General features: G+C 38.4%; 2 protein-coding genes across 5 annotated transcripts in view; one reads left to right on the plus strand and one right to left on the minus strand.

The window, feature by feature from the left end:
* LOC108117117 (moesin/ezrin/radixin homolog 1) overlaps positions 1-12,394 on the plus strand; it is a 28,134-nt gene extending 15,740 nt beyond the window's left edge. For 3 of the 4 annotated variants that reach the window (XM_017229377.2, XM_017229386.2, XM_017229366.2), the window contains 6 exons: positions 5,014-5,124; positions 9,027-9,206; positions 9,907-10,673; positions 10,929-11,325; positions 11,433-11,645; positions 11,710-12,394. In XM_017229377.2, coding sequence (XP_017084866.1) covers positions 5,110-5,124; positions 9,027-9,206; positions 9,907-10,673; positions 10,929-11,325; positions 11,433-11,645; positions 11,710-11,874 — 1,737 coding nt within the window. In that variant the 5' untranslated portion in view covers positions 5,014-5,109 and the 3' untranslated portion in view covers positions 11,875-12,394. The remainder of the gene's footprint in view (positions 1-5,013; positions 5,125-9,026; positions 9,207-9,906; positions 10,674-10,928; positions 11,326-11,432; positions 11,646-11,709) is intronic. The other variant, XM_017229395.2, reaches the window with a different exon arrangement.
* Positions 12,395-12,813: 419 nt separating this feature from the next.
* On the minus strand, positions 12,814-23,937 carry LOC108116740 (zinc finger CCCH domain-containing protein 13). The gene is made up of 5 exons (XM_017228762.2): positions 23,813-23,937; positions 18,540-18,840; positions 18,238-18,464; positions 16,642-17,324; positions 12,814-16,575 (listed from the first exon to the last, which is right to left on the minus strand). The coding sequence occupies exons 2-5, from the start codon at positions 18,732-18,734 to the stop codon at positions 14,690-14,692; spliced, it is 2,991 nt and encodes a 996-aa protein (XP_017084251.1). The 5' UTR covers positions 18,735-18,840; positions 23,813-23,937; the 3' UTR covers positions 12,814-14,689.
* Between the last annotated feature and the right edge of the window lie 2,138 nt (positions 23,938-26,075).

The raw sequence follows: 26,075 nt of genomic DNA on the forward strand, positions 1-26,075 counted from the left end.
AGCTAGATAAACCAACAAATGGCCAACAACAATTGTATCTGTTTGCGTGTGTTTTGCATGCGAGATACGTTGGGCAATTGACAAAAACAATTAACGGCAATCTATCGATGGTGGGTGGTGGTTGGGGGTTTAGTTGGTTGCATAACCCTGATTTTGCTTTATAGATGGGGAAGTAACAAACAAACTGATCATCTTTTAGTGGAATAATAGTGTTTCCGATGTAAACCTTGAACTTGGAGAGTTTTTTAAGTTTATAATTCAAACTTTGATCGTCTACTAGACTTTGGTCACATTACATCGCATGAATGGTCAAACTTTGGATGGTAACTCATTCCATTTCCTTTTTGAAGTTTGTAATAAAAGTTTCTTTCTTCAGTTATTCCGACTATCAATAGTTTATAATCTTGTTTTTTTTACGAATTAAACCCAGTCATAAACTTTACAAACCATTCATCATTTCCACTTCAAGTGTTGACTAACGCCTTGGGCAAACATAACAGTCATTCTTTCATTAATAATCCCCAATAAAGAACCATGGCAAATAAATCCACCAAACAAAAGAACTAATTGTTCTTCTGAGTTGGCAGTTTCAAAATGATTAAAAAAAAACAAAAAAAAAACAGAGGAAACTAAAAACCATGAACAGTGGGGCCTGAACTAAGCAAATCTGTAGGGTAAAGAACGTGAGAGTGGGAGAATGTGGCTAATGTATTTGCGTGCTGTGTTAATTGCGGCATCTCTCGCTGATGTTTTCATTTCCCCTTCGTGAGGTGTCTCATTTTCCAAAGTCTACTGCTCCCTTATCCCCGCCCCCCCTTCTTGGCATGTCCATGTGTGCCTTTTATTATTGTTCCGCCCGCTGTCGTATATTTTCATTACGTGAGCGATTTTGTTTGCTCTTTGGTATCTAGAACATTTAAGCCTAATTTGCTTCATTAAATCGTCACATTTGTTATTATGTCTTCTGTTTTTTCTAGTTTTTTTTTTGTGTTTTTTCACATTTTTTGTCTTTTTCTGGAAGCAAAATTGACGTCAAGTTTGATGGGTTTTAGTTTTGGTCAAGGGTAGATGGGTTTTTTGAGTGCCTCTAAAAGTACTAGAAAACTGTGATTAGTTTATCAGTTATCAGTAATGTTGATGAGTAGATTTTTGGGGTATTTATCGGTTAACCAACTTAGATAAGGTCACCAAACAAATTGGGTAATGGAAGGTGATAAACAAAATAAGAGATGGTCACACTGGTTTAAAGAAAAAGTGTTAGTAAACCTTTAAAAATTATAAAAAAAAGCAGTCTTAAACTTACTACAAGAAGATGAAACTTTGTTTTCATACCTCTAATGATCTTTTTGAGCAACAAAATGATATTATTTTTAATCAATATTGCTAGGTATCTATCATTCCATACATCTAAGGCATATTCCTTTATTTCTTTAAAAGAAAAACTGCCGCCAAGTTGATGAATTGCTTTGTTCTCTGGCCTATTTGTTCGTGGTAGCTGTTTTAGTTTTAGCCTTTAATGAACAGCTGTTAGGGCTTAGATAAATGGACAAACAAGGTGGGTTGAAAAAAGAGCCCAAAAATCTAATGTAATTAAGTTTGTTTTTTCTCGCTTTGTTTTGCCGATCATTTCCATTCATAAAATGAATATAAAGAGAGAGAGAGATATATATCCTATATAGTTTACTTGGTCAGTTTGGTTTGGCTGATCGCTTGATTGCCTTCGGTTGCGCATTTTAATTATTGTGGAGGAAAAATCAACTTGCCATGAAAACAAAAGACAGAGAGAGAGAGAGAAAAACAAGACTGGAGAAAAAAGACAAATAATTGTTGAAATTAAAAGTGCTCGGGCCAGACATCATTTTAGTTTTAAAGCTCATTATTATGAGGGTTTTTTTTTTCTACAGAGAAACGTGAAGAAAAGTAAAAGTCTGAGGGAGGGGGAGGGTCTGCATTTTTCCCCTCCTTTTCAACTTCATTTAATTTGATGGATTTTAAAATGCGTTGCGCATACGCAATAACAGTTTTTCTCTGTCCATTAAGTGTGTTTGGTTTTGTTACCCTCTTTTTTTTTTTTTTTTTTTAAGTGTGGTTCCGGTGGTCAAACAATAAACGTGATTTTTGCCGTCTCTTTTTCGGACTCCACATTTTTTCCACATTTCTGTTGAGCTGCTCATTAATGTAGTTAATGGATATTAAACATAAACAAAACAATGATCTCTGGCCAAGATCTCTCTGTTGGTGGTGTCTCCAAAAAAAAAAAAAAAAAGAAAAGCGAAACTGAAATTATGTAAACGTTGGTCATTTTTTTAAGTTAATTAATGATTGTGGGAAGTAAGAAAGAATATTAACCCTCCATTCATTAAGAAAATTGTAAAAATAATTACAAAACAGCTAGCTTACTTGATTAATTTGATGTTTAGTTAAGAAAAAGTTCTAAGTTGTCCTCTTTTTTAACCTTTTCCCATCGTCAAGACTTCAAGACTTAGCAGCTCAAAAAGTCAATAGAATAGTTTTCCTCTCAGTGTGGCTGTTACACCGCCATTCGAATTAAAGTTTTTAAATGTTTTTCTGTATAAATTACACATGAATTTGCCAAATCATTTCCGCTAAGCAGACAAGCGGCCAACGATCAAAGCTAATAGTTAGTAGTGGGGTCTCTATTATGTACCTATATACCGGGGGGATGTTAAACAGCAAGAGAGTTGAGCTGGAAAAAAAAAATCTAAATTAAATAAAAATAAAATCGCAATCAGAGGAAATGACGCTTTTTGCGTTCCCCACACGATCACAGTTCTCCATTCATAAGAGGAGGGTAAAATGAAAAAAAAAAAGAAAGAAAGAAAAAAAGAAACTGAGATAAACAGGGCGGGCAGCAGGATGCACTTAATTACCGATTTCGATTCACTTGGCGACACGATTGCGCTCTCTATTCGGATATCAGGCCAAAGGAATTCGAGGCCGTTGATTAGCAGAGTCAACACAGAGCCAGAAAACCAAAAAAAAAAAAATAACTAAAAACCGTCCCATTCACAAACACCAAAAAGAAGCATGAGCTCATTCCACTTTTTTTTCTTTCTTACTTTCGAGGAGGGAGCCCTCTTCAAGTTCACGCAGTGGCGATAATAAATGTGGCATGATGTCATAATTTGTGCAAACCGAATAATATTCTTAACGAAAAAAAAACCAGAAAGGAATGGGTTTTGCTATTCCCAGAAGGAATCGAACCTTTGGGATGCTTCTTTGCCGATTTCTAATGGTCGTCTAGGGAGTCATAAGCTGAAAAGCTTAGAAATGTTTTTCGAGGTCTTTAATTTATGTTTTCTAAACGGAAGTTTTGCATTTTTTTCGAATATTTTTATGAATTCTACTTGTGTTAATTAGTTACAATAATCGTATTATCGATAATATATCGATAAATTCGATAAAAACTAAGAAGGCTATCACAGAATGCTGTTTGATATAAATAAAATAGTCAAACAACATTTTGTGATCGCCTTTGTTAGTTATTATCGAATTTATCGATAAATTATCGATAATACGATTATTGTAATAATGCAGACTGTTCTATCTTTACATCATTTTTAATATTATGGCTTAACTTTGCTTATTATTTTTAACAAAATTGATCAAAATTTCACTAAATATTTCTTTTTTTATCGAAAAAATTCAATTTTTCATATCTTAAAACTAAAATCTACCCAAAACGCATAGAAAAACTATAGCCCCGCCACATAGAGCATGAAAAAACAAATACCTTTTGCAGCTAATGATTATTTATTTGCATTTCCCTAGAAATATTGAACGTCAGAGGCAAATTTACGCGGCCAAAGCAAAGTCAAAGTCAGCAGCAAAGCGCAAGCCAAAGCAAAGATATTTGGGAAAAGCATTGACGTCATGGCTTGTCACGTGAACCGCTGAACTTGCTAGCCTAGCTGACCCCCTTCTGGGCAAGGGGGGGTTCAGTTCAAATGTCAATTGTGTCAAATTTAATTGGATATATATTTTTGGGCTGCCTTGTATGCTCTTAAAATAGCATTTTTGAGCTGTGCCATTCGTTAATGTAAATATCAAGTGCACACCAAATATAGAAAGGCAAACAGCACACTTTTCGCTCAAAGCCAAATTATGGCTGACAAACTTTTGGACTTGAACCTTAAAGTGTTTAGTTAAGTTTAGTTTTTTTCACGAGCAAGAACTAAGAGTTAATTATGAAATGTAAACATAGGTATTTGGCAAAGCAAAGATCAGCTACTTAGGAGCTGTAATTCTAGGTGTCATAACTTAAGTAGTGTTAGGGTTTTGGGTTTATGGAGTGGAGTGTGTTAAGAACTCTTATGTCTGAAGTTTGTTACTTCATTTTAAGTGTCTAATAACTATGTAGATGTGTTCTATATATCTGAAGTATAGGGCTTTAGCCATGTTAAAAGCATCAACATTGCCCTTAGCTGCTTGCAGTTTCCCTCTCAGAATGTCAGGTGAAATCATAAATACTTATAGATCTATACCAGATACAACCACACCGTCTAGCTGTGATATATTCGTTTCTATTTTCTATTATTAAACATGTTCGTAAATTATACTAAGAGTGCCAATTTTGCAAGATGTTACCCAAACACTGTCGTGATCTTTCGATTTGCAGCTAACACAACGCGTGGCTTGCAGATTTATGAAGCAGTTTATTTTCCACTATTTAAATTCTAATAAAATGGCATTTGGTATCATAAACCAGCTATTTGTCATTACTTACTAATGTTTTATGAATATTTATCATCATCTATTAGTCATCTATGAAAACTGAGTAACAACTTTCATATCAAATTCTCCTTCTTTTGGTTTTTATTTTTAAACTTAATTTTTAGGTTTTTAACAATAAAACAGTTTTAAGGAATAATTTCCTTTATTTTTGTTCCTTTAAATACCATGTTAAGTAAGCTTGAGTTGATATATAGTTTAATGATTTCTTAGATTTTTGATTTATTTTTTATATTTTGTTTTATTTTTGCTATTTTACAGATTGCAGCACAAAGACAACGAAGATTTCAGACGAAAAAGTTCCCCTGGAAGAAAGCATTTCGTTTCGATAAATAAGAAAAGACAACAAGCTACAAAATGTCTCCAAAAGCGGTAAGTTAAGTTTATAAAATACAAATATTAAAGATCATGATTTAGGGGTTGGCTTTAGTAGAGTCTGCTTACTGTCAAGATAAGTTGAAATTTTAATAGAAAAGCCAATCCATAAATTGTTGTCTTTACTTTTTATATTTTTTTTCAGATTTAGATAAAGCACAAAAGTTAGTAAATTATTAAAGATTAGCTGGTAAATCACAAACACGATGAACGTACGTCTTCGTTCAGTTAGTTATCATTGTTATTAGAAATTGTGTCCTTATCAAAAGCAGCCACTCGAGAAAACTACAATTGTCGTCAATTCCAGGGGGAGGGATCCCATCTTTTGATAGAAAAATTAACTTTCGAGCGTGATCAGACGTCACACATTGTTGACGTTGGTAATTTGGTGATTTCCTTTCTTGGACATTTGCCAAACGGAAATTTCATCATCTTAGAGTCCAGAGGGGGGAAAGGAAGGAAAATGAGATTAAACGACGACGTCATTGATAAGACCCAAAGTTTTGGCCATTTTCCAATGACATGTTTGGTGATTTCTTTTCTTTTTTTGGCAGTTTAAAAAGTTTCTTATCAGGAATATGGCTTAAAGGCTGATGGATGGATGGGGGTCATTATTAGAATCACGTGGCCTTTCCAAATGGGAAAATGACTTGATAGTAAGTTGGGTGGTCTTAACTTCTTTAAGAAGTCGTTTTCCCTTTTCTTTTTATGGAAATTTCTCTGTTTATTGCAATCGATGCAAATCGTGCTTGAATGGTTTCTCTCCCATAACTTTCCCTTTTCGCTATAGTTTTTCCTCAATATATAGAGGTATTGATGTTTGTATAGTTTGCTAACTGAGTAGGGAGGAGGGGGGGAGTAGGGGAGGAGGTTAATTGCTCTTGGAGGCCCGGAGCGGGTCCAATAAAATAAAACTGACAGGCAACGCGTCGTATGATTGACGCTGATTTGTTTGCCTACCTTCGGGGCTGGGTCGGCTCGGTCGGTAGGTCTATCCACCGGCACTCTCTCACGCTCTTTGGGTACAGTAGAGGATAGTAAAATAGGGCCTCTTTTGTTTAAGATTAACTAGTTTTGGGTTTTTAGTTTAAAAATGCCAAAAAATTTGACCTTTTTCCTAACATTTTTGTTTACAATTTCTTAAAATATTTTCCAATTACTTCCACTAGTTATAGATCTTCTTTTATCATCTTTTATTAGACTATTAATTTGACCCCTGGTGCATTTGCTCGTTCTATAAACCTCGTTGACCTCTATGGTCAGTAGTCTGGCTGTCAAGAGTGTCGGTTTTCCTTCGTTTTATTCTTTTTTTCTGTCCAATTTTAGATGCATAATTAACATGCAATTTATATTAACTTGACAACGAATGACTCGGACGAATGTGTGAATATATATAGCTATATAGTAGTCACCAACCACCCACCCTCCCTCCCTTCATTTCCATTTTGGAAGGCAGAAATTAAGTTCAGTTTTGTTGTTGTTTCCCTTTTACGTTCTGCCGCCGCCGCTCGCGCTTTCCCATTCATTTTCCTCCTCTGGCTACTGTGTCTTCTTTTTTCCTTGCTTTTCTTTTCGTTTTTTTCTTTTGGCTTAAAAACGTGCCGTGACTTTTCCATTTTCCTCAGTTGCCGCTGGACAACAGAATCGCATTGTCGTCGTCGTCGTGGTCGTCGGTGCTTAGATCGCATTTTCCGTTGTGTCGTGGTGTTTCCCGTCGAAAGGTGGCTTTTCCTTAAGATATTTCCCAGACGGAGATTAGCATAGAAAAGCGTAATAATTCAAAAGCTACTGCGTAACCCGTTTACTTCGGTGCCCAAAATGGTCGTCGTCTCCGACAGCCGCGTCCGTTTGCCGCGTTACGGCGGAGTCAGTGTCAAGCGGAAAACGGTACTGAATTTTCCCTACCATTTTTGTTTTGGTGCTGCACTTTTGTGGTTTCAAAAAAGAATGCTACTTTTGATCTGAAACTCTGGTTATGCTTCAAACTTCCGTTTCTACTTTGTTGTTATTGTTGTTGGGTTGGTTTTTTAGAGGCGGTGCGGGAAGGGAAACAGCAACCGCGCGGCGGCTGCATTAACCCAAAAACGTTAATTGGATTGAAATGAAAAACGTTTTCAATTTCCTAGCATTGTGTCACGTTTGATTTGCATTCAACAGCAGCTACAGCAGCTACGGCAGCTATGGCTACCACAGCTGAAAGCGAAAACCAAACAATGAGCTCAGAAAAGCTCAAAAAGCTGAAAACTAAAACTAAAAGCGAAACAAAATGATGAAATTTACGTCAGGGAGCTCTAAATTTGAGTTTTAGTTACAGTTTTTCCCATGGTTTTCAGGGGAAGAGTCAAAAAAGAGGCTGAAAACCAAACGGATTTTCCCTAGACCATGTAACTTTAAAGCTTAAAGCAGGAGGGAGTTTGAAGTTTTAGAGTTGAACTCAAGAAAGTTCTTAAAAATGTGTTCTAAAAAGTAGTTAATTTTTAAGTTTAGATATGGAAAATATGGCCATTATATCCTCAACTTAACTGATTTTAAAAACGGATTTAAAAAGATCATAAAATGTGTTCACAAATTCGAAACTAAGAAAACCATTTTGGCAATTTAGATTAAAAAAAACTTTAGAAAAATCTTGTTAAAAACTGAAAAATATAAAGTTAACTGCAATTAAATATTTAAAATTTTTTTAAAATTTTTTAAGAATTTTACTAATCAGAAAAGAAGAAGTTCTAACAAAATTCTTTTCCCCACTGAGAAGGCTTTGTCTGATTTTTAAAACATCTAAAAATTCTACAAAATATATTATGAGGATTATCATCTATTTCTTGCCCCCAAAACCAAGGATTATAAAACCCAAATCTTCCAATTTAGTTAAGAGTTAGCTATATCTTTCAAGCTTAAACTACACCATTTACAGCACAAACTGAAACCTCAAACTCCGATCTGTGATCGCATTTACTTTGACCTCAATTTTGGGGAGGGGGGTCGATTGCGTAATAATGCCAGACTGCAGTTAGTACAGTTGACATCTCACGCGCCATCATCATGTGTTTTGTTTTTCTCTTCTGCTATTGTAGTTGCGTTTTGGTTGGTTGGGGGGCAAAAATAATTTCCCTCGATTTTCCACCTCTCTTCATAACAAAGGCAACTGGAAATTGGTCAAGTGACACGCGCACTGGGATAGATAGCGCCTAAGCTGGCTCTCTCTCTTGTATGGGTGACCAGTGGTCAGTTGGTCTATATAGCTATATCTATGTACATATACTCGTATAAAGAGAGAGGGGAGGGAAAAACCCCCCCCCGTACCGTACTATCTACCTAACTGGTCATTTCCAGCTTGTTGCTATTGTCATGCCTGATTGATTTTTGCTGTTTTCCGAGCGTGATTTTTAACTACAGCCCAGGCCCCAGGCCCCAGCTTTCATTTTCTTTCTTTCTTTTTTGATCTCTATTTTCCTTTGATTTTTCCCCCTCTATGTTTGTTTTTTCCACACACATTTCCAAGTCGAAAGCTTGCGACTTATGCAAGCCAAGCCAAGCCATGTCGTTGGCAATCGAATCCAATCCTCTAAAGCGAAATGGGAGCTCTTGGCACGTGTCCTCCTCACATGTCGGTCGCTTGGCTCAAATCCCGTTAATCCATCGACCCCTAAAAAGAAGGGGGCTTTGCCAGACCGCCCCCCTCCTATAGTTGGTTTCTGCATTCGAATGTTGCCAGCTGAATGTATTCCACGACACGATCTAGTTAGTTTTCAAAGTCATGGATGGCATTTTAAGTTAACAACATGAGCCAGATATTAATTCACCCAAAAGAGAGGTGACTTTTGGCCACAGAAGATATAGAAATTAAGGTTAATAAGGAGATAAATCTCATATATTAATAACATCTTCATTATCTTTTCCAGCTTAATGTGCGCGTCACGACAATGGACGCGGAACTGGAGTTCGCCATCCAGTCGACGACGACGGGCAAACAATTGTTTGACCAGGTGGTGAAGACCATTGGCCTGCGTGAGGTTTGGTTCTTTGGACTCCAGTACACCGACTCAAAGGGCGACTCCACATGGATCAAGCTGTACAAAAAGGTGAGTTGGGCGAAGGAGTTAAGTCTAGGAGAAAGTTCTCATAAGAAAGTTGTTCCCATAAATGCAAATTTAACTTATGTTAGAAGAAATCTTTATAAAAATAATGTATAATATATATAATATAGCCCGAATCGCCGGCCATAAAGACCATAAAATATTTAAAGCGTGTCAAGAAGTATGTGGACAAAAAGACAGCCGACAGTAATGGAGTCCATCAGGCGGAGACCAGTGAAGAAGATGACGATGCCGATGATATGGTGGGCAGAGATCAAGAAACTATATGTCAAGCCCAGAACCAAACCCACTGCTAGAGATCAAGAAACTATAATAAACCCATTAGTTTTCCTGTAATTTCTTAGACTTTTCCTCAGCTTAAGTTAGTTTTTGGATTAATTATTTAAATCACTAATAAATTAAAATTCTTTGTGTATAATTTTAATGCTGCACCACATGAAAAAAAACAAACAAATGTATAAAAATCTAGACTGGATCAATGCCGTTTTCGACATGGGTAACACTCAGAAAATTGCACTAAATTTGTATTTTTAATTTGATTTAATCTGGAAAAATCCAATTAAATTATAGACCAGCTTCTCTATTAACGAAGTTCGTCTGTAATCTAAAAACCAAAATTCTATATTATATCAAAAATTCTCTATTAAAACATCTACTAAAAAGGTAAATCTTCCCTTTCGTATAGGTGATGAACCAGGACGTTAAGAAGGAGAACCCCTTGCAGTTCAGATTCCGTGCCAAATTCTATCCAGAGGATGTGGCCGAGGAGCTGATCCAGGACATTACCCTGCGCCTGTTCTATCTGCAGGTCAAGAATGCCATACTGACCGATGAGATCTATTGTCCGCCCGAGACATCCGTTCTCCTAGCCTCGTACGCTGTCCAGGCGCGTCATGGTGACCACAATAAGACCACCCACACAGCCGGTTTCCTGGCCAACGATCGCCTGCTGCCGCAGCGTGTCATCGACCAGCACAAGATGTCCAAGGACGAATGGGAGCAGTCGATCATGACCTGGTGGCAGGAGCATCGCAGCATGCTGCGCGAAGATGCCATGATGGAGTATCTTAAGATTGCCCAGGATTTGGAAATGTACGGTGTCAATTACTTTGAGATCCGTAATAAGAAGGGCACGGATCTCTGGTTGGGTGTGGATGCCTTGGGTCTGAATATTTACGAGCAGGACGATAGGCTGACGCCCAAGATTGGTTTCCCATGGTCGGAGATTCGTAATATTTCGTTTTCGGAGAAGAAGTTCATCATTAAGCCGATCGACAAGAAGGCCCCCGACTTTATGTTCTTTGCCCCGCGCGTTCGCATCAACAAGCGCATCCTGGCCCTCTGCATGGGCAACCATGAGCTGTACATGCGTCGCCGCAAGCCGGACACCATCGATGTGCAGCAGATGAAGGCGCAGGCGCGCGAAGAGAAGAATGCCAAACAGCAGGAGCGGTTAGTCTTCAAAGATTTGTCATTTTTACAGAGCTTATATGCTTCATGAATCCATATGAGGAAGCTTTTGGGAGCTGGTATTATCTCATATCAGAGTCTTGGAATGTTTGCAAACCGATTTCTTGAGGCTTTCATATCAGAGAACATAATTCTCGAGCATTCCAAGTCACTGGCTCTGTGATTCATGGAGGAGCTCTGTAATCTGTAACCAATTTCTTTACAAAAATTATCTTTATTTTCCCTCCATCCTTTCAGTGAGAAGCTGCAGCTGGCGCTGGCCGCACGCGAACGCGCTGAAAAGAAGCAGCAGGAGTACGAGGATCGTCTGAAGCAGATGCAGGAGGATATGGAGCGTTCGCAGCGCGATCTGCTTGAGGCCCAGGACATGATCCGTCGCCTGGAGGAGCAGCTGAAGCAGCTGCAGGCAGCCAAGGATGAATTGGAGCTGCGCCAGAAGGAGCTGCAGGCGATGTTGCAGCGTCTCGAGGAGGCCAAGAACATGGAGGCCGTCGAAAAATTGAAGCTCGAGGAGGAGATCATGGCCAAGCAAATGGAGGTGCAGCGCATCCAGGACGAGGTCAATGCCAAGGATGAGGAGACCAAGCGTCTGCAGGACGAGGTCGAAGATGCTCGACGCAAGCAGGTCATTGCGGTATAATTTTGAATATTAGTTAACTTTCCAAAAGAAACGTTAACTAACTTTAGTTTTTTTCCAATTTCGAAATGAACTTGATAATGAATGTGATTAATTTTTTGCAGGCTGAAGCTGCCGCTGCTTTGTTGGCTGCGTCAACAACGCCGCAGCATCATCATGTGGCCGAGGATGAGAACGAGAACGAGGAGGAGCTGACGAACGGCGATGCTGGCGGCGATGTGTCGCGCGATTTGGACACCGACGAGCATATCAAGGATCCCATCGAGGACAGACGCACGCTGGCCGAGCGCAACGAGCGCTTGCATGACCAGCTCAAGGTGGGTTATTATTTAAATTATTTAAAGGAATGTTTAATATATATCTAATATATATCTTTTGCAGGCTCTGAAACAAGATCTGGCGCAGTCACGCGACGAGACGAAAGAGACGGCAAACGACAAGATCCATCGCGAGAACGTGCGCCAGGGACGTGACAAGTACAAGACGCTTCGCGAGATCCGCAAGGGCAACACAAAGCGTCGTGTCGATCAGTTCGAGAACATGTAAATCTATTAGCCATCTAATGGCCAGATCGATATAGAGCGAGAAAGCGCGAGTTAGAAAGAGAAAGGAAGGGAGTTGAGTCTCCAGAAAGAAAAAGAAAAAAGATATATAACTACTACAAAAAGAGAAGATACTGATGAGAATGATAATGATGATGATGATGAAGAAGCAACAAATATAATTCCGGTCGCTGGCAAAAGCCTATTGCTACTATCCCCCCCTCCCCCCTCCACCAGCGACGTCCCCCTTTTCCACCCACAAGAACTTCCTGCCTCCTAAAAGTGAATTGAAGAGATCCACAAATTTAATGAATATATATATATATCAATATCGTTTGACCGCCGTCGTTTTCGTGTCGGAGTTTGTATAAAAGAAAATTAAGAAAAAAGAAAATTCAGCCACACACACAACATACACACACACAAACACACACACTCATCGCTATATATAGTAAAGTGTATAACCGACAGCTAAGGTCAGGACCACATCAATAAGGACAATCACACACAGCAAAAGAAAGTAGTATCAAGCTATCGGAAAATAGTAATTTCAAAATTCAAACGAAAGAAAACAATAGTTAAATGCTTTTCTCCTTTTCCCAATGGATCGATTCATAGGGAAAACGGAACGAGAAGTAGAAAATAGATATTGAAAAAAAAAAAAAAAGAGAAATAACAACAAACAGCTATTTGCATTTTCCCCCGTTATAATTATTATTTTTATTATTATATAATTACTATTTTTTTTTAAATTTGTATAATTAAATAAGAACTTGATTAATTGTTTCTTAAATTAACTTGAGAGAGAGCAACAAACAAAAAGAGAAAAAATATATTATATAAAATATTTTTCTTAATCTATTTTTGTTTTGAAAGAGAAAAAAAAAATGATTCTTAAAAAATGAGAAAACAACAACAAAAAACTATTGTGAAAAAACCAAACAAAAAGTTTTTAAATTAAACAATAAAAATGTAAAACACAAAAAAAAAACAAGGTTTTTGTATTTCAAGTTTTTGGCTTGGGTAAAAGCTTATGGAAAAGTAATGATCATGTAGAATTGTCAAAAAGATTTGGTGTGTATTTTATGTATCTTCTTTTTGGTGGAAATCCATGATTTCTACATACGAGTATGTTAAATACGAATGGATCGTCTTTTACCTTGCCTGTGGATCGCATGTCAATAACATGTATATTATTTGTATGTAGAAATCTACAATGATCAGGGTTTTTAAATATTTACATTTTAATATGACTTGCAACTGGAATATATTTTAAAAGTCTTCCAAGAAAGTTAAAAAATGTATCAATAACACTTATAATGTTTAAGAAAAGTCCTTTGGATAAACTATTTTAGAAAAACTTGACCACAAAATCAACAGCCAGTCAAAGAATTAGCAGCAATTCTCTAATTTCAAAATCTCTATTTAAAAACTGATAGTTTTTAGCGCTCCTTTTTAATTTTATGTTTTTCCTTTTAAACTACAACGATAAGTTATTAATTACACTTAAAGAAGTCTTGAAACTAAAAAATATTCTAAGAGTCTGTCAAGAAAGTTAAAAAATGTATCAAAAACACATACTAAATTCAGAAAAGTCCTTTACATAAAACTTTATCGGAAAGTTGACCACAAAATCAACAGCCAGTCGAAGAGTTATCAGCAATTCTTTTTGTTTTCAAATTCTTTATATAAAAACTGATAGTTATTTAGAGTTTCAAGTTATAATTTTACGTTTTTCCATATAAAAACGTATCATAAAAGATTATTAATATTTTTTACTAGCGCTTTATTAATGCAAATATCAAATTGATAACAATAGATACATCAGCTATGTATATGTTTATGTTGTATATATATTTATCTATATTATATGCTTACAGATATCAGATATCATGACATATGTGAACTGCGGAGACAAAAAAAAAATAAGGTTAAACACCAACCAACCGCGCAACTTAAGGTAGCAAAAAAACAAAAAAAAAATTGGTAAGAAATCCAAACCGATTCTTGTTTCGTTGGCTTGTTTTTTTTTTAGATAACATTAGATTCATATATATATTTATATATATATATATATAATCGTAAGCTAAATCAGTATTATGCATATAATAAAAACACGATTTCTCTCTCTCTGTGAAGGCACATAATTACAGGGGCTGGCGCCTTTCTTTTTCGGTACGATCTCGCCCCTTACTTAAGGCGCGTTTAAAAGTCGGGACAGGATTAGATATATATATCTATGTGTATATCCCGATGGAGAGGGCAAACTTTGCTATAGCAATTGAGTATATCGATTATACGTGATAGTTAGCAAAGTGCTTATGATGACCAAGTTGGACGGAAAACTTTGTGGTTTGTAGTTTTTGCAGTCGTCATAAGCAGTTGCCACTGTTTGTTGTTCTTTTTTCCTAAGCCTAAATGTTTTATATTTCTTTTTAGCTCCGATTATCGCAGAAATCTCTAGGTATTTCCCAAAAACTAATAATACTGCCTAAGCCTGATCCCTTTTTTCCACTTTAGACATGCAAAAAGCGATCAGTTAACTGATTTTTAATTCAAATGATTTTATCTTTGAAGCAAAAACAGTTAAGGCTTGACTTTAAAAATGTTTTCAATATTGAAATTTCCATTTTTAAGTACAATTTCAAAATTAGTTTTTAAGAACCCTGAAGACTTCTGCGACTTTTCCCCTATTTTCCGCCCATTCGATTAGTTTGGAATTCGTTGCACGGTTTTAACTTTTGGCCACAGGGGTTTCCCCATTCAAAGATCACTTTCTGGTCACTTTGGTCACCCCTGTGATCCTATAAGAATCCCTATCAATATGGATTAACTGCCGCCAGACCCACTCTACCACCGGATCTAGCAAATACAGGCTCTGCGTAGCTGTGTCTATAGCCCTTGGGCATCTGACCTAATGGTTTGCCTGAATTTCCCCCGGAAGAACCACCGTTACCACCATTACCTACATCCCCAGATCTGCTGGGCGTGGCTGCGGGCGAGGGATAGCGCTCCATGTGTCCGCGACTCGAGCCTGTTGTGGATGGATTTTTCGTTTCCACATTCTGTAAGAATTCCCGGGAATGAGCTCGTCCACCCGGTCGCTCCCTTTCGCGTTCATGACGATACGGATCCCGGGACTGATCTCGATTATAATCCCGATCCCGTTCCCGTTCCCGTTCCCGCTCTCTATCCCTAACATTTCGCTCCAAGTGTCTGGGCGGCTGTGGTGGTTCTGGTTCCCATTCGCCACGGGATCTGGCACGGGATCGGTTAAGGTCACGTTGATTGGATTTCTCGCTGACCACCGTTGGTTCCTCCTCCTCGCTCCACTGTTCGAAGGTGCTGGGTGGCTCCACAGAACCGCGACGCCGGCGGGATGATGACCTATACGGATCACGATCTCTGTGTGGCGTGTCACGTTCATCTATATCCGGATATCGGTTGACCGCCGGACGCTGTTCCATGGCTCGGAACTTGTCCTTGGCATCGTGGAAACGATCACGCTGGGAGTTCTGCTGGGTGGGCGGTGGCTCCCTGAAGTCCCTATCGCGATCTCGTTCACGTTCTCGCTCCCTTTCCCGTTCCCTGGTCTTGGGATTGGGACCTTCGCCATAACGCATGCCCGTCGACTTCATCATCTTCTCCATGCTCTGTATGTAGGGTAGACTCTCGGCCTCCCTATACGGATTACGATCCCTGGAGTGTTCTCGTTCACGTTCCAGATCTCTTCGTCGTTCTCGATCTGTATCCCGGTCAGCACGTTCCCTGTCACTATGCTGTCGACGTTCTGTGGTCCTTTGACCCAAATCGGTGCCCCTGTGCACGGCGGCGTATTTATTGTGACCAGCTGAGCCACCAGATGCTGGCGGCGGTACACCACCCGCCGAGTGCTCGAAGGGCAGATGATCTGTGGGCTCCACGTACCGCTGGCGATACCTCTGATCATCTCCACCGTAGTTCTTGAGCAGTTGCTGCTTCTTCGTTGTGTACTCCATGAACTTTTGCTTATCGGTGAGATTCTCCTTGCGATGGTGATGATGCAGTGGCGGACCCTGCTGTGACTGCTGTTGATGGTGTGGCAGGAGTAGAGGCTCACTGCCCGGATCTGAGTCTTCGAAATCATCGTGATTATCCTCGTGGCGAGACCTGGGCTTACGTTCCCGTTCGTGTGATAGCTTCTTGTTGAGCAACCGATTGATCTCATTGTACTTGTCCGTGTCCCGTAGCTTTGCAGGCTGATGATTGCCGGAGGATTGCTGCTGCTCCTGCTGCATCACCCGATTGAACTTGGCATCATAGTCAGCCGGACGCATTATGATCGGCTTGATCTCATCTTCGCGACTCCAGGATTTGTTTGAAATGGAAGCTGGCGTCTTGGTTCGCTCACGATCTCGTTCACGGTCCCGATCGCGGTCACGTTCTCGGTCTCGATCTCGTTCACGCTCCCTATCCCTTTCCCTTTCACGTTCCCTATCCCTTTCCCGTTCCCGTTCCCTATCCCTGTCCCGTTCCCTTTCCCTCTCCAATTCCCTTTCGCTAGCTCTCGGCTGATATGGTTTGGCTGGCAGATCACGGAGATAACTATCCTCCGGCGGCTGGACGGCGCTCTTTCGTTTGAGCTGCCCATGATGGGGCAGGGCGATTTGTGACGGCTTCAGAGCGATGACCGAGTTGTCCGCCTCATTCGACCAGTGTTCGTCATCTGTAAAGGATTGGTAGTTAAGTAAGGTTCATAGGAAGTCACTTTTACTTTAAGATCTCTTCCTACCACTGGAACTGTTGAGTTCCTGTCGCTCGGGACTTGGTGCCAGGTCGGAACCTATACCCGAGGAGCCTCGGGAGGAGACCTGCTTGCCATTTGCATTGGCTGCCGCTCCGCCTGTCGCGTTTGCTGTCCCCTGAACTTGACCCTTCGGCGATCCGCCCACAATCAGTGCATTCCGGCAGCGTCTCAGCTCAATGGCCGTCAGATTTCCCTTGGATCGATGAACTGTATCATAGTCCCTTGGCGGTAGCAACAACGGTGGTCCATTGCCATTCAACTTGGCCCTCAGTTCGGCGGCCAGGGAATCGAAGAGGTCGCTATTCTGCTGCGGCGTCAACGGCGGATGATGCAGTGGATGTGGCGGATGCGGATGGGCATGTGAATGGGAATGATTTGGCTGTTTGCCATGTGGCGGCGACCTAGAAACTGGTGAGGAACCACCGGCCTGGCCATGGTCTTCACTACATTCCGATTCCCGGGTACTATTGCCCGTGTCGCTGCCCAGGGAGCTACTGAATCGCTTGGGTGACGAAGTCTCGTGCCTGCGACCCTGATATCCTCCCGATTGTTGTGACTGCAGTTGGTGGTGATGTGATCCAGGTCCTCCGCCAGCCGAGGATTTGCCATTGGACTCGTGACGTTTCTCATTGCTGCCGTTCATGGGAATGGGCGGCAGGATTCCCAATCTGCAAAAATCCAGTTTAAATGAGTATTAACGATGGTTATTAACGGGTTAGAGTTAGATTTTAGTTTAAGACAAGCTATTTTCTATAGAAGATCTTCCTTTATCTTTGATTCTAGTAAACCTGCTCTTACATAAGATTAATCCCAGGTCAAGTTCAAAGACTGAACCGTTAGCTACTAGAATTCTGAATATTTTTCCACTTTGCCAGGCAGCTTTTCAAGTTTTATCGTTGGTGACAGCTTGGCCAGGCGGCAACTATGAAAGAAAAGCACAGAATTTCCGCGAAGCCATCGAGCTTGAAGAGGCATTTAAGATATTTAAAGTCATGGACTTGGACGTGGACGTGGATGTGGTCGTGGTCGTGGTCGTGAATGTGGTTGTAACTATGTCTGTGGGTGCAGCGTGGGCGATGGCAGAATCGTTGGGGCTGTCTTCGTGGGAATGCATGCAGGCAGGCAGTGAAGATTGCCATTGCAATTACCGGGCCACTGGGATCTCTATTGCTCTCGCTGGGAGTCCCAAGTCCCCATTATCATCATCATCATCATCATCATCATTCAGTCGGGCGATTATCACGATTGCTCGTCATGTGTTTGGGTGAGTGTGTCTAATGGAGTGACTAAGTGGCCACAGGCAGGCTGCCACAGTGGCAGTGCTTCTGCTTCTGCTTCCTGCTTGCACCCAAAGTTGGCGGCACAATTAATTAAATGTTGCATAACAAAAGTCTCCCACAAACAGCTGCTGCAACTCCCCCCAATTAACATTGTGATGTGCAACTGTTTTTCGTTCGGGCATAGCGGTGCTTTCTTGGCTTCAAAAATATTTCAATTTACATTTTTAATAAATTAGTTTTAGCTTCTTAAGACTTTTTTCTTCCCAACTTTAACCCTCTTTAAACCAAAACTACAACTCACCTGGTCTCTAGCTCCTCGAAACGCTTCTGATTGTCCGGCCTGTTGATGAGGATCTGCAGCTGAAGGTGCAGTGCTTCTGCCGTCGTCTCCGAGTCGCAGCGGTAGGCATGAACGTGGAGTGGACACTTGGTGGCCGGATTGTAGAGCAGCAGCACGCAGGCGACGATGTCGTCTGTCTGCACGGAGCTGGTTATGGCACTGTGTGGAATCAGATGCTTCGAGGCCCCCTGCAGATGTCCAAGAACAAGAGTTAATGGATTTAAGGATCCAAATATTCGATATTCTAGATCTACTAGACGTACCTGAACAATCTTGATGCCCTTGTGGGAGACCTGTAGCGTGACCTTGAGCGGCTCCTGGCCGCGGGATCTGTCTACCAAATATGGCAGAACCGAGTTGATAACGCGAGCGCCCCGCAGACCTTTCGCCTCCTCGGCGCCCAGGAACCACACATAGTAGGAGGCCTTCTGTACGTCGCGTCGCAGGCGCAGCGCCATCTTCAGTACGGAATGTGCAACTCAGGCACACTCTAAGAAAATGCGACAAGCAATTTGAAATCCGTCGATGGTTGGCTCGTAAATGCTAAATTGGCATTTAGATCATCTGAGAATGGAATTTTAGATTGGATTTTTAGATTTATGGTAAGGGAAATTGGATAATAAATGAAAATTAAAATTAAACGAGTTTTTTGTTTAACTAGATGGGTTAAAAATTTTACTATTAAGTATGGAAAGAAGTGGATTTGTATAGAAGAATATCTCTTACACGATTTTTAAGTAATTTAAAGGGGAAAAAATTGATTTTTTGAATATTTTTAGCTAAAAATTTCTATTTAATACTTTAAGATTAATCTCTTACAGATAAGCTATAATAAATTAAGTTTATAAATCACAAATAAATCAATTTTCTTTATAAGTAATATAGTATATAAAGTCAAGCTAAAAAGTAACAACTTGTTTTCTGTTTAATAAGAAACGAAGTCAAGGTAAATATCAATTACAAATCGCTTATTGACATCACTTTATTAGCATAAGCTTTGAAATCAATTTAAGATTTAAGATTTAAGTAAAAAAATGAACAAAAAAGATTGGCATTTAAAATCTGAAATTTAAAAACAAGTTTAACCCCAACTTTTTGAGAGATTCCTAAAGGGATGACGCAAAAACCACTAAAAGTTGAAATGCTTAAAAAAATTAAGTAAAATTCAGGTCATTTACTTGACTTGAAATACCAAAAATAAAGCAAGCAATGACTTAAAAATTATATTTTTTGGTTGTATTATTATTTAATAATATATATTTTGAAGTTAACAAGGCTTGTATAGGAATCTTTTGACTTGATATGGAAGAAATCTTCAAATTTGAGTGGCTAATAAATGCTTTTTCATTTGATTTTCTTTATATTATTTATTATAAATTTAAGAAATATTTTTGATATCAAATTTAAGGTCTCCAAAAAGCAAGTTCCAAAATATATAAAAGCTAAACATGTGTTAAAATTCCTCTGAGGGAAAAACAGGTTACCAACAAATCAACGAAAAAACCCATTTTGATTCTTCAGCTTTTCTAACAGAACCCACCGTTAGCTTCCAACCAAAAGAAGCATCCCAAATCGGAAGATTTCAGACTCTACGGAAGATTTCGAATACCAAAAAAAGAAACACACATAATCCCATTACTCTGCCCACGAGAGTGGTCCGATATATCGGCAATTCGGGTATGATTAATGACACTACAAATCAGATCTTAATGTCAAAGAGGAAACGTTTTTTCTTTTTTCGAACGGCGGAATTTCAATTTGATCGAAAAGCGACTTAACAGAAACTGGAATGCAAATTGCGGCAACTGCTTTTTGAGAGGCACTGTAAGTGGTGTTGGCTGTTGGCTGTTGACTGTTGGCTGGTAGCTGGTGGCTAACGGCAAACCAGATGGATTCAAATGCAATCTCGTCATGTGTCATAATTCTGTGAGAAAACGAGAAAACCAGAAAACCATCCGTGAAGGAACATCAAAACTGGGGCCAAAAACCAAAAACCAAAGAAATAAACCGACCAAAATCGAACCGGCCAAACCAGCGAACGGTATTAACCCGTCACACAGGTGTTGGGATGCCATTTAAATGCAGTGAGAAAAATAGTATACGATTTTTGGTGTGATTATTTAAGATCTGCAATAGAAATTAAGAACATTTTTTCAGGTTTTTCTGAGTTTTATTGAATTTTGTTGGCAGTTTAAATAAGAAGCCAATGTAGAGCCATTCTATAGCCGCTATCGCTCAGATTTCATTTTTAGATTCATTCTTAAACATTTTCTATATATTTTTATGAATTTTAAGCTTAGTTAATGCTCAAAAATAGTTACTATTTGCCTTTTACTATATTTTGTTTAACCCTTTCCTGAACTTTTATGGTTAAAAATTCTTTAAAAAATCTAAAACTTACGTCTTAATTTTTCTTCGTGCACTATACTATGCCTGAGATTCTCCCCTAATAACTTTTATAATCGATGATTTTGTGCGACTTGTTGTTTGCCACGAAAAGAATCTTGTTTTTTCTGTTATGCATTCAGCTCGACAGCAAGGCAAATAAAAACCGCAGAGTAGGAGACTTTTTATTGTGTGCTTAAAAAATTAACATACAAAAGTCGCAAAAAAAGAGAAAAAATAATAAAAAAAAATGACTGACTGCCCACAAACGATATTATTAACCTCAAAACGGATCTAAATATATATAAAAAAAATAAATCGAGAATGCATAATAATAAACAAAAAACAGAAGAAAAGAAAAAAAGAAACCAAAAACCTGATGGAATGTGAAAAACACAGCTGGGCTGGCTTGTGTTAGGAAACGATCAAAATGGCAGAAGTTCTATTAAGATATAGGGTAGTACGTGATTTCAGGCTGCTTTTTGGGGTAGTCTAAAAAGTGTGTAGTAGCTAAATTTTATTAACTCTTATTGCCAATTTAAAATTAGCATTGGGGAGGGAGAAACATTTTGTGGAAGTTAACAATTTGCAATTCGTTTCGATTGGCCATACTTTTGTTTTTTTTGGTTATAATTCAGGAAGTAAAGTTATAAACTTTGGCTTTGTGCCATTATCTTTGCATGTCTCTTGTGGTCAAAACTAGTTTCCGGAAAGCATTTCCCAGGTGGCGAACATTGATTGATGGCCCACTGAACTGAAGTCACCATCTATAAAAAGCCCAGCACGCCTCATAGATATCATTTGCAGGTGTTTAGTTGGGTTTTTACTGAAAGACCTTTTAAGTTCTAAATTTAGTTAAAAAATAATCTGTAAACCAGTTAAGGAGTTTAGGAACTCCCTGAAGTAGCAAGAAAAATACCCAAATGCGAAATGTGTTGAAAGAGCCAAGCCAGCCAGGTTCGTAGAGCAGTTGCTGGTACGGGTAGGTATTAGCATAAACAATCCGTTTGCTGATCAGCCAACCAGCAAATAAACAATTTGCAAAGAGATCTTTTGTTAGGCCGGATTGTATCTGAGTATCTGAGGAGGGGTCTTTTCTTATGTACACGTTTAGTTTATACATATATCTGGTATATCTGAGCAATCTGTAGAAGCACCTAACTATCTCATACAAGTTTCATGTCTAGCCTAGCCGCTTTGTGAATAATTTGTTTATAGTTTATGGTTTGAGTAAGATTTGGAATTTTTGGTGATAACTAACTTTAAATTTGAATGAGTTTATATAGAAAGAAGAGAATATTCATATTTGCTTATGGAAGAATGTTATTTAATTTGAAAAACTATTCAATGTTGTTTTAATTAGTGTTATTAGTGATGTATAATAATCTTTTATGAAGATATTTCAGATATCCCATGATATTATTGGGTATATTATGATCTTTTATGAAGATATTTCGGTTATCCCGTAACTTATTTGGTGTACTATGATCTTTTATGAAGATATTTCAGATATCCCAATATCTTTTTGGTACTTTATGATCTTTCATGAAGATATTTCAGATAACCCATGACTTTATTTGGTATATTATGATCTTTTATGAAGATCTTTTAGACACCCTTTTGCATTTATTGGTATACTATTATTTTTTACGAAGTTATTTCAGATATTTATAGATATTATTTGGTACATTATGATCTTTTATGAAGATATTACGGATATACCACGATTTTTTGGTACTTTACGATCTTTCATGAAGATATTTTAGATATCTCATGACATTTTTTGGTATATTATGATCTTTTATGAAGATATTTCAGATATCCCATGATATTATTTGGTACATTATGATCTTTTATGAAGATATTACGGATATACCACGATTTTTTGGTACTTTACGATCTTTCATGAAGATATTTTAGATATCTCATGACATTTTTTGGTATATTATGATCTTTTATGAAGATATTTCAGATATCCCATGACTTTGTTTGGTATATTTTGATCTTTTAAGAAGATATTTCGGATATCCCATGATTTTGTTTGGTATATTTTAATATTTTATAAAGATATTTCGGATATACCACGATTTTTTGGTACTTAATGATCTTTCATAAAGATATTTCAGATGTGGAATGATTTTATTTCGTATTTTATAATCTTTTATGAAGTTATTTCAGATATTCAATCATATTATTTGGTATATTTTGATCTCTTATAAAGATCTTTTACACATCCCTTTGTTTCTATTTGGTATTTTATAGTAATTTAAATATTTTTTATACAGAAAACTTGTTGATACTTTTGTGATACCTTAAGAAATGACTTAAGAAGTATCAGAAATGTAAAAAATCAATTTAAACTTAAAAAATTGCAGTCTTTTTCGTGCGCTTTGATAGAATTTATAAGAAAATGTTGGTCTCTAATGTCTTAAGTTTTTAACCTAACATCGATCTAATATATTTTAATATGTTTTTATGTTATTTTTCAGACATTTTTTAACATTTTCTTCACTAAGTTCCTTATAAAAGCAATCCCATTCTTTCTGTGTATGCAAATGAAGAGCTCTTCTGGGCGTTAGTTTCTGTGTGTGTTCTGAGTTTTTGTTTTTGTTTTTTAGTTTTAACCAACAATTGCCTTTTGTTGTTGGCCTTTTTTGGCCATTTATTGGATTTGTATTGGCATTTGTTGTTCGGTTTATTTCTTCTTTTGCTGAGAAATAAACAAAAATGGGTTAAGCGCATTTGCTGCTGCCTTTTGCGATGCGAATTGGTAACACACACACAGACTGGCATACAGAGATGTCCCATACATATACACACTTTGGCACTTGCACTATTTGTTTGCTCGTTTGTTTTGTTTTGTTTTGTTTTTTTTTTGTTTTTGTCGTTTTGGTATTTATTCTTTCTCCGCTTTTGCTCCATTTCCGAGCTGAACTCGATCAATGAACCGTTTAAAGCTCTCTCACACACACACACACACGCGCGCAGCAACGCACGCACACAGCCACGCCGAAGTGGAGCGTTTAAATTTCTAAAAAACTTATTTGATTAACGGTAATGGCCAAGAGTCTTCTTTCTCTCCGCTGCCAAACACACACACTATCACACTATATATATGTATATAGTTATATACACACACACTAATACACACCTCAGTATCTATGAGTGGTTGGTAGAAATATAGAAAAAAAAGTTAACAAAAAGAGTTCGCCTCACTCGCGCTCTACAGTTTGAGTTTTTAACCGCGAACAGACGTCTCAACGCTTCGACCGCCAGCAATCGACTGACTTGGCTGACTGCCTCGAAAACCGCTCAGAGCCCACAGCTCCCGAACGAGCCGTACCGTAAAGCCCCTGGCCCACCACCACCCCGTCTAACCGATCCAGCCACATCGCACCATGGAACCCAGGCACTGAGAGAAAATTTCTATAAACGAAACATAAATTTAAGGTTTTGGATATTTTAGGAAGAGTTTTCAGAAGAAGAAAGTCACTGCCTGTTAACTAGATTCATTTCTGTTTTAAAAAATATCTATAATATTGGTATAAACTCGAACAGCTTAACAGTTTTTCCTCTCTGTACAGCTCGCACCAACTTGGCCCGAACGGAGCCGAGCCCGAACTTGTTTTTTGGCTTAGGCCGCAAAGAAAGTCAAGTCGCGCGTACGTTCGTAGTACCCACTGCTTTGTATCGCACCTTGGGCCAGGTGATCGAGAAAACAGATCATCTGAGGTGAAATCAAATGGGGGAACTTGGCTTGGATGGAAAATCACTTTTTTTAAAGGAAAATTTCAATATTTTTTAAGGGTTTTTATTCAAAACCTGGACAAAATACTGTAATTTTGGAAGGGAAAATTGGGATTAACCAAATTCTGAATTTTCAATAAGGGGAAGCATCATTAAAATTTGCGTAAAAGGGCTAAGAATTTACTTTTTCAGACCTAAATGCAGATCGACAGTAAATTAAATTACGAGATCAACGCGGTATGGGCATTCCAAGTTTCGACAATTATTGACTTAGTTATGAGATTTTTTTTGGGCTTCTTTGGTGGCAAATCGGAACTAGCCGAATTTTGCCTTTTCGATATTTTGATTTTTGATTTTTCTTCTTTTCGAAAAATGGCTAAAAATTTGACATTTTTAGGTGGGGAAACAGTTTTGTAGGAAATTTAAATACGAATTCAAAGAGCTATGACATTTAATATTCGGACCATTATTGGCTAAGTTATGAGGGAAACACTCATTATTCCTTAGCCAAAGTTAGGTCTTGCCAGGATTTACCAACACATTACAAACGCCTACTATATGACAAAGGCAAAGGTTAAAAAAGTGATATAAAGTCGTCGGGTAGAAAAGTGTCAGTTGGGAAAAGATTGTTTCCATGTTGTCAGCTTAGCTTGGGCTCATTCAAACTTTGTGCTTCACACAGACCACATCGAAAACAAAAACCGAGTCAAACCAAGTGATCGAATCCGAATTATATATTTCTAAACATGGGTATTCCAAAAAAACGTTCACCTAAATCGCAATCTTCGGGTGTTCCTCATACGTTCTCTCATCTACCTATCGTGCCAACACATCGCTACAATACGCGATACAAGGCGAAAATGATCGCCTTGAAAAAACAAATTTTACATGAGAACACCGAAAAAGTATTGAAATCCGGAAAGTGGGATATATTTGAGATTAGAGCTATCAATTTACCAATTGAGGACGAGGAAGCCGTAACATCTGACATTTCGGTGGAGATAAAAGCAGATGAAACAGCTCAGCCCATGGATTGCTTAGAAGATTCTCACCGAGAAGAAGAAACAGCTCAGCCTATTGATTCTTTAGGAGATTCTTCCGGTTCACAGGACACAGAATTGAACATAGATTTGGACATGGATTTCTTGGAAGATTCGCACCGTGTAGCAGATACAGAAATATATTTAGAAAATTTTCAGATTGCCGATGAAACATCTCAGCCCATGGATACGTTAGAAGGTTCTTCTGGTGCACAGGACTTGGAAGATTTCTTAGATGATTTTCTCCGTGAAGAAGATTTTTTAGAAGATTTTTCTATTTCAGGGGACTCTCATAGTGAAGTATCCTTGGACATTAATGACTTTTGAAAAGTTTGACCTTTGTTGTTTTGGATCCCGTTTTGAAGAAAGTCGAGGATTGGTTTTCCATGTTTGCCGATCTTGAGGTTTCCGAGATCCACCCATCCGTTGATTTTGATTTTGATGACGCGATGGAGTTTGGAAAAGTTTCATGTTTTGGGTTCCGCTTTTACTGACGTTGTCCGATTTTCAAAGTTGCCGAACCCGAGGTTCCTGCTATCCATCCATCCGTTGATTTTCTTAATGTGAAGGAATTTGGAGAAGTTTGTCTTGGGTCTTGCCCCACGGAAGTTGGTTGATTTTCAAAGT

The sequence above is a fragment of the Drosophila eugracilis genome, unplaced genomic scaffold, assembly GCF_018153835.1.
Source record: "Drosophila eugracilis isolate 14026-0451.02 unplaced genomic scaffold, ASM1815383v1 contig_498, whole genome shotgun sequence".
NCBI classification, from domain to species: Eukaryota; Metazoa; Arthropoda; class Insecta; order Diptera; family Drosophilidae; genus Drosophila; species Drosophila eugracilis.

Bases quoted from the DNA above. Each gene is read 5' to 3' on its own strand.
- LOC108116740 (XM_017228762.2), bottom strand. From the start codon at position 18,734: ATGGCGCTGCGCCTGCGACGCGACGTACAGAAGGCCTCCTACTATGTG. The intron at 18,465-18,539 runs GTACGTCTAGTA...GGACATCTGCAG, and splicing joins AGGGCATCAAGATTGTTCAG to GGGGCCTCGAAGCATCTGAT. The intron at 17,325-18,237 runs GTGAGTTGTAGT...GGATTTTTGCAG, and splicing joins TTCGAGGAGCTAGAGACCAG to ATTGGGAATCCTGCCGCCCA.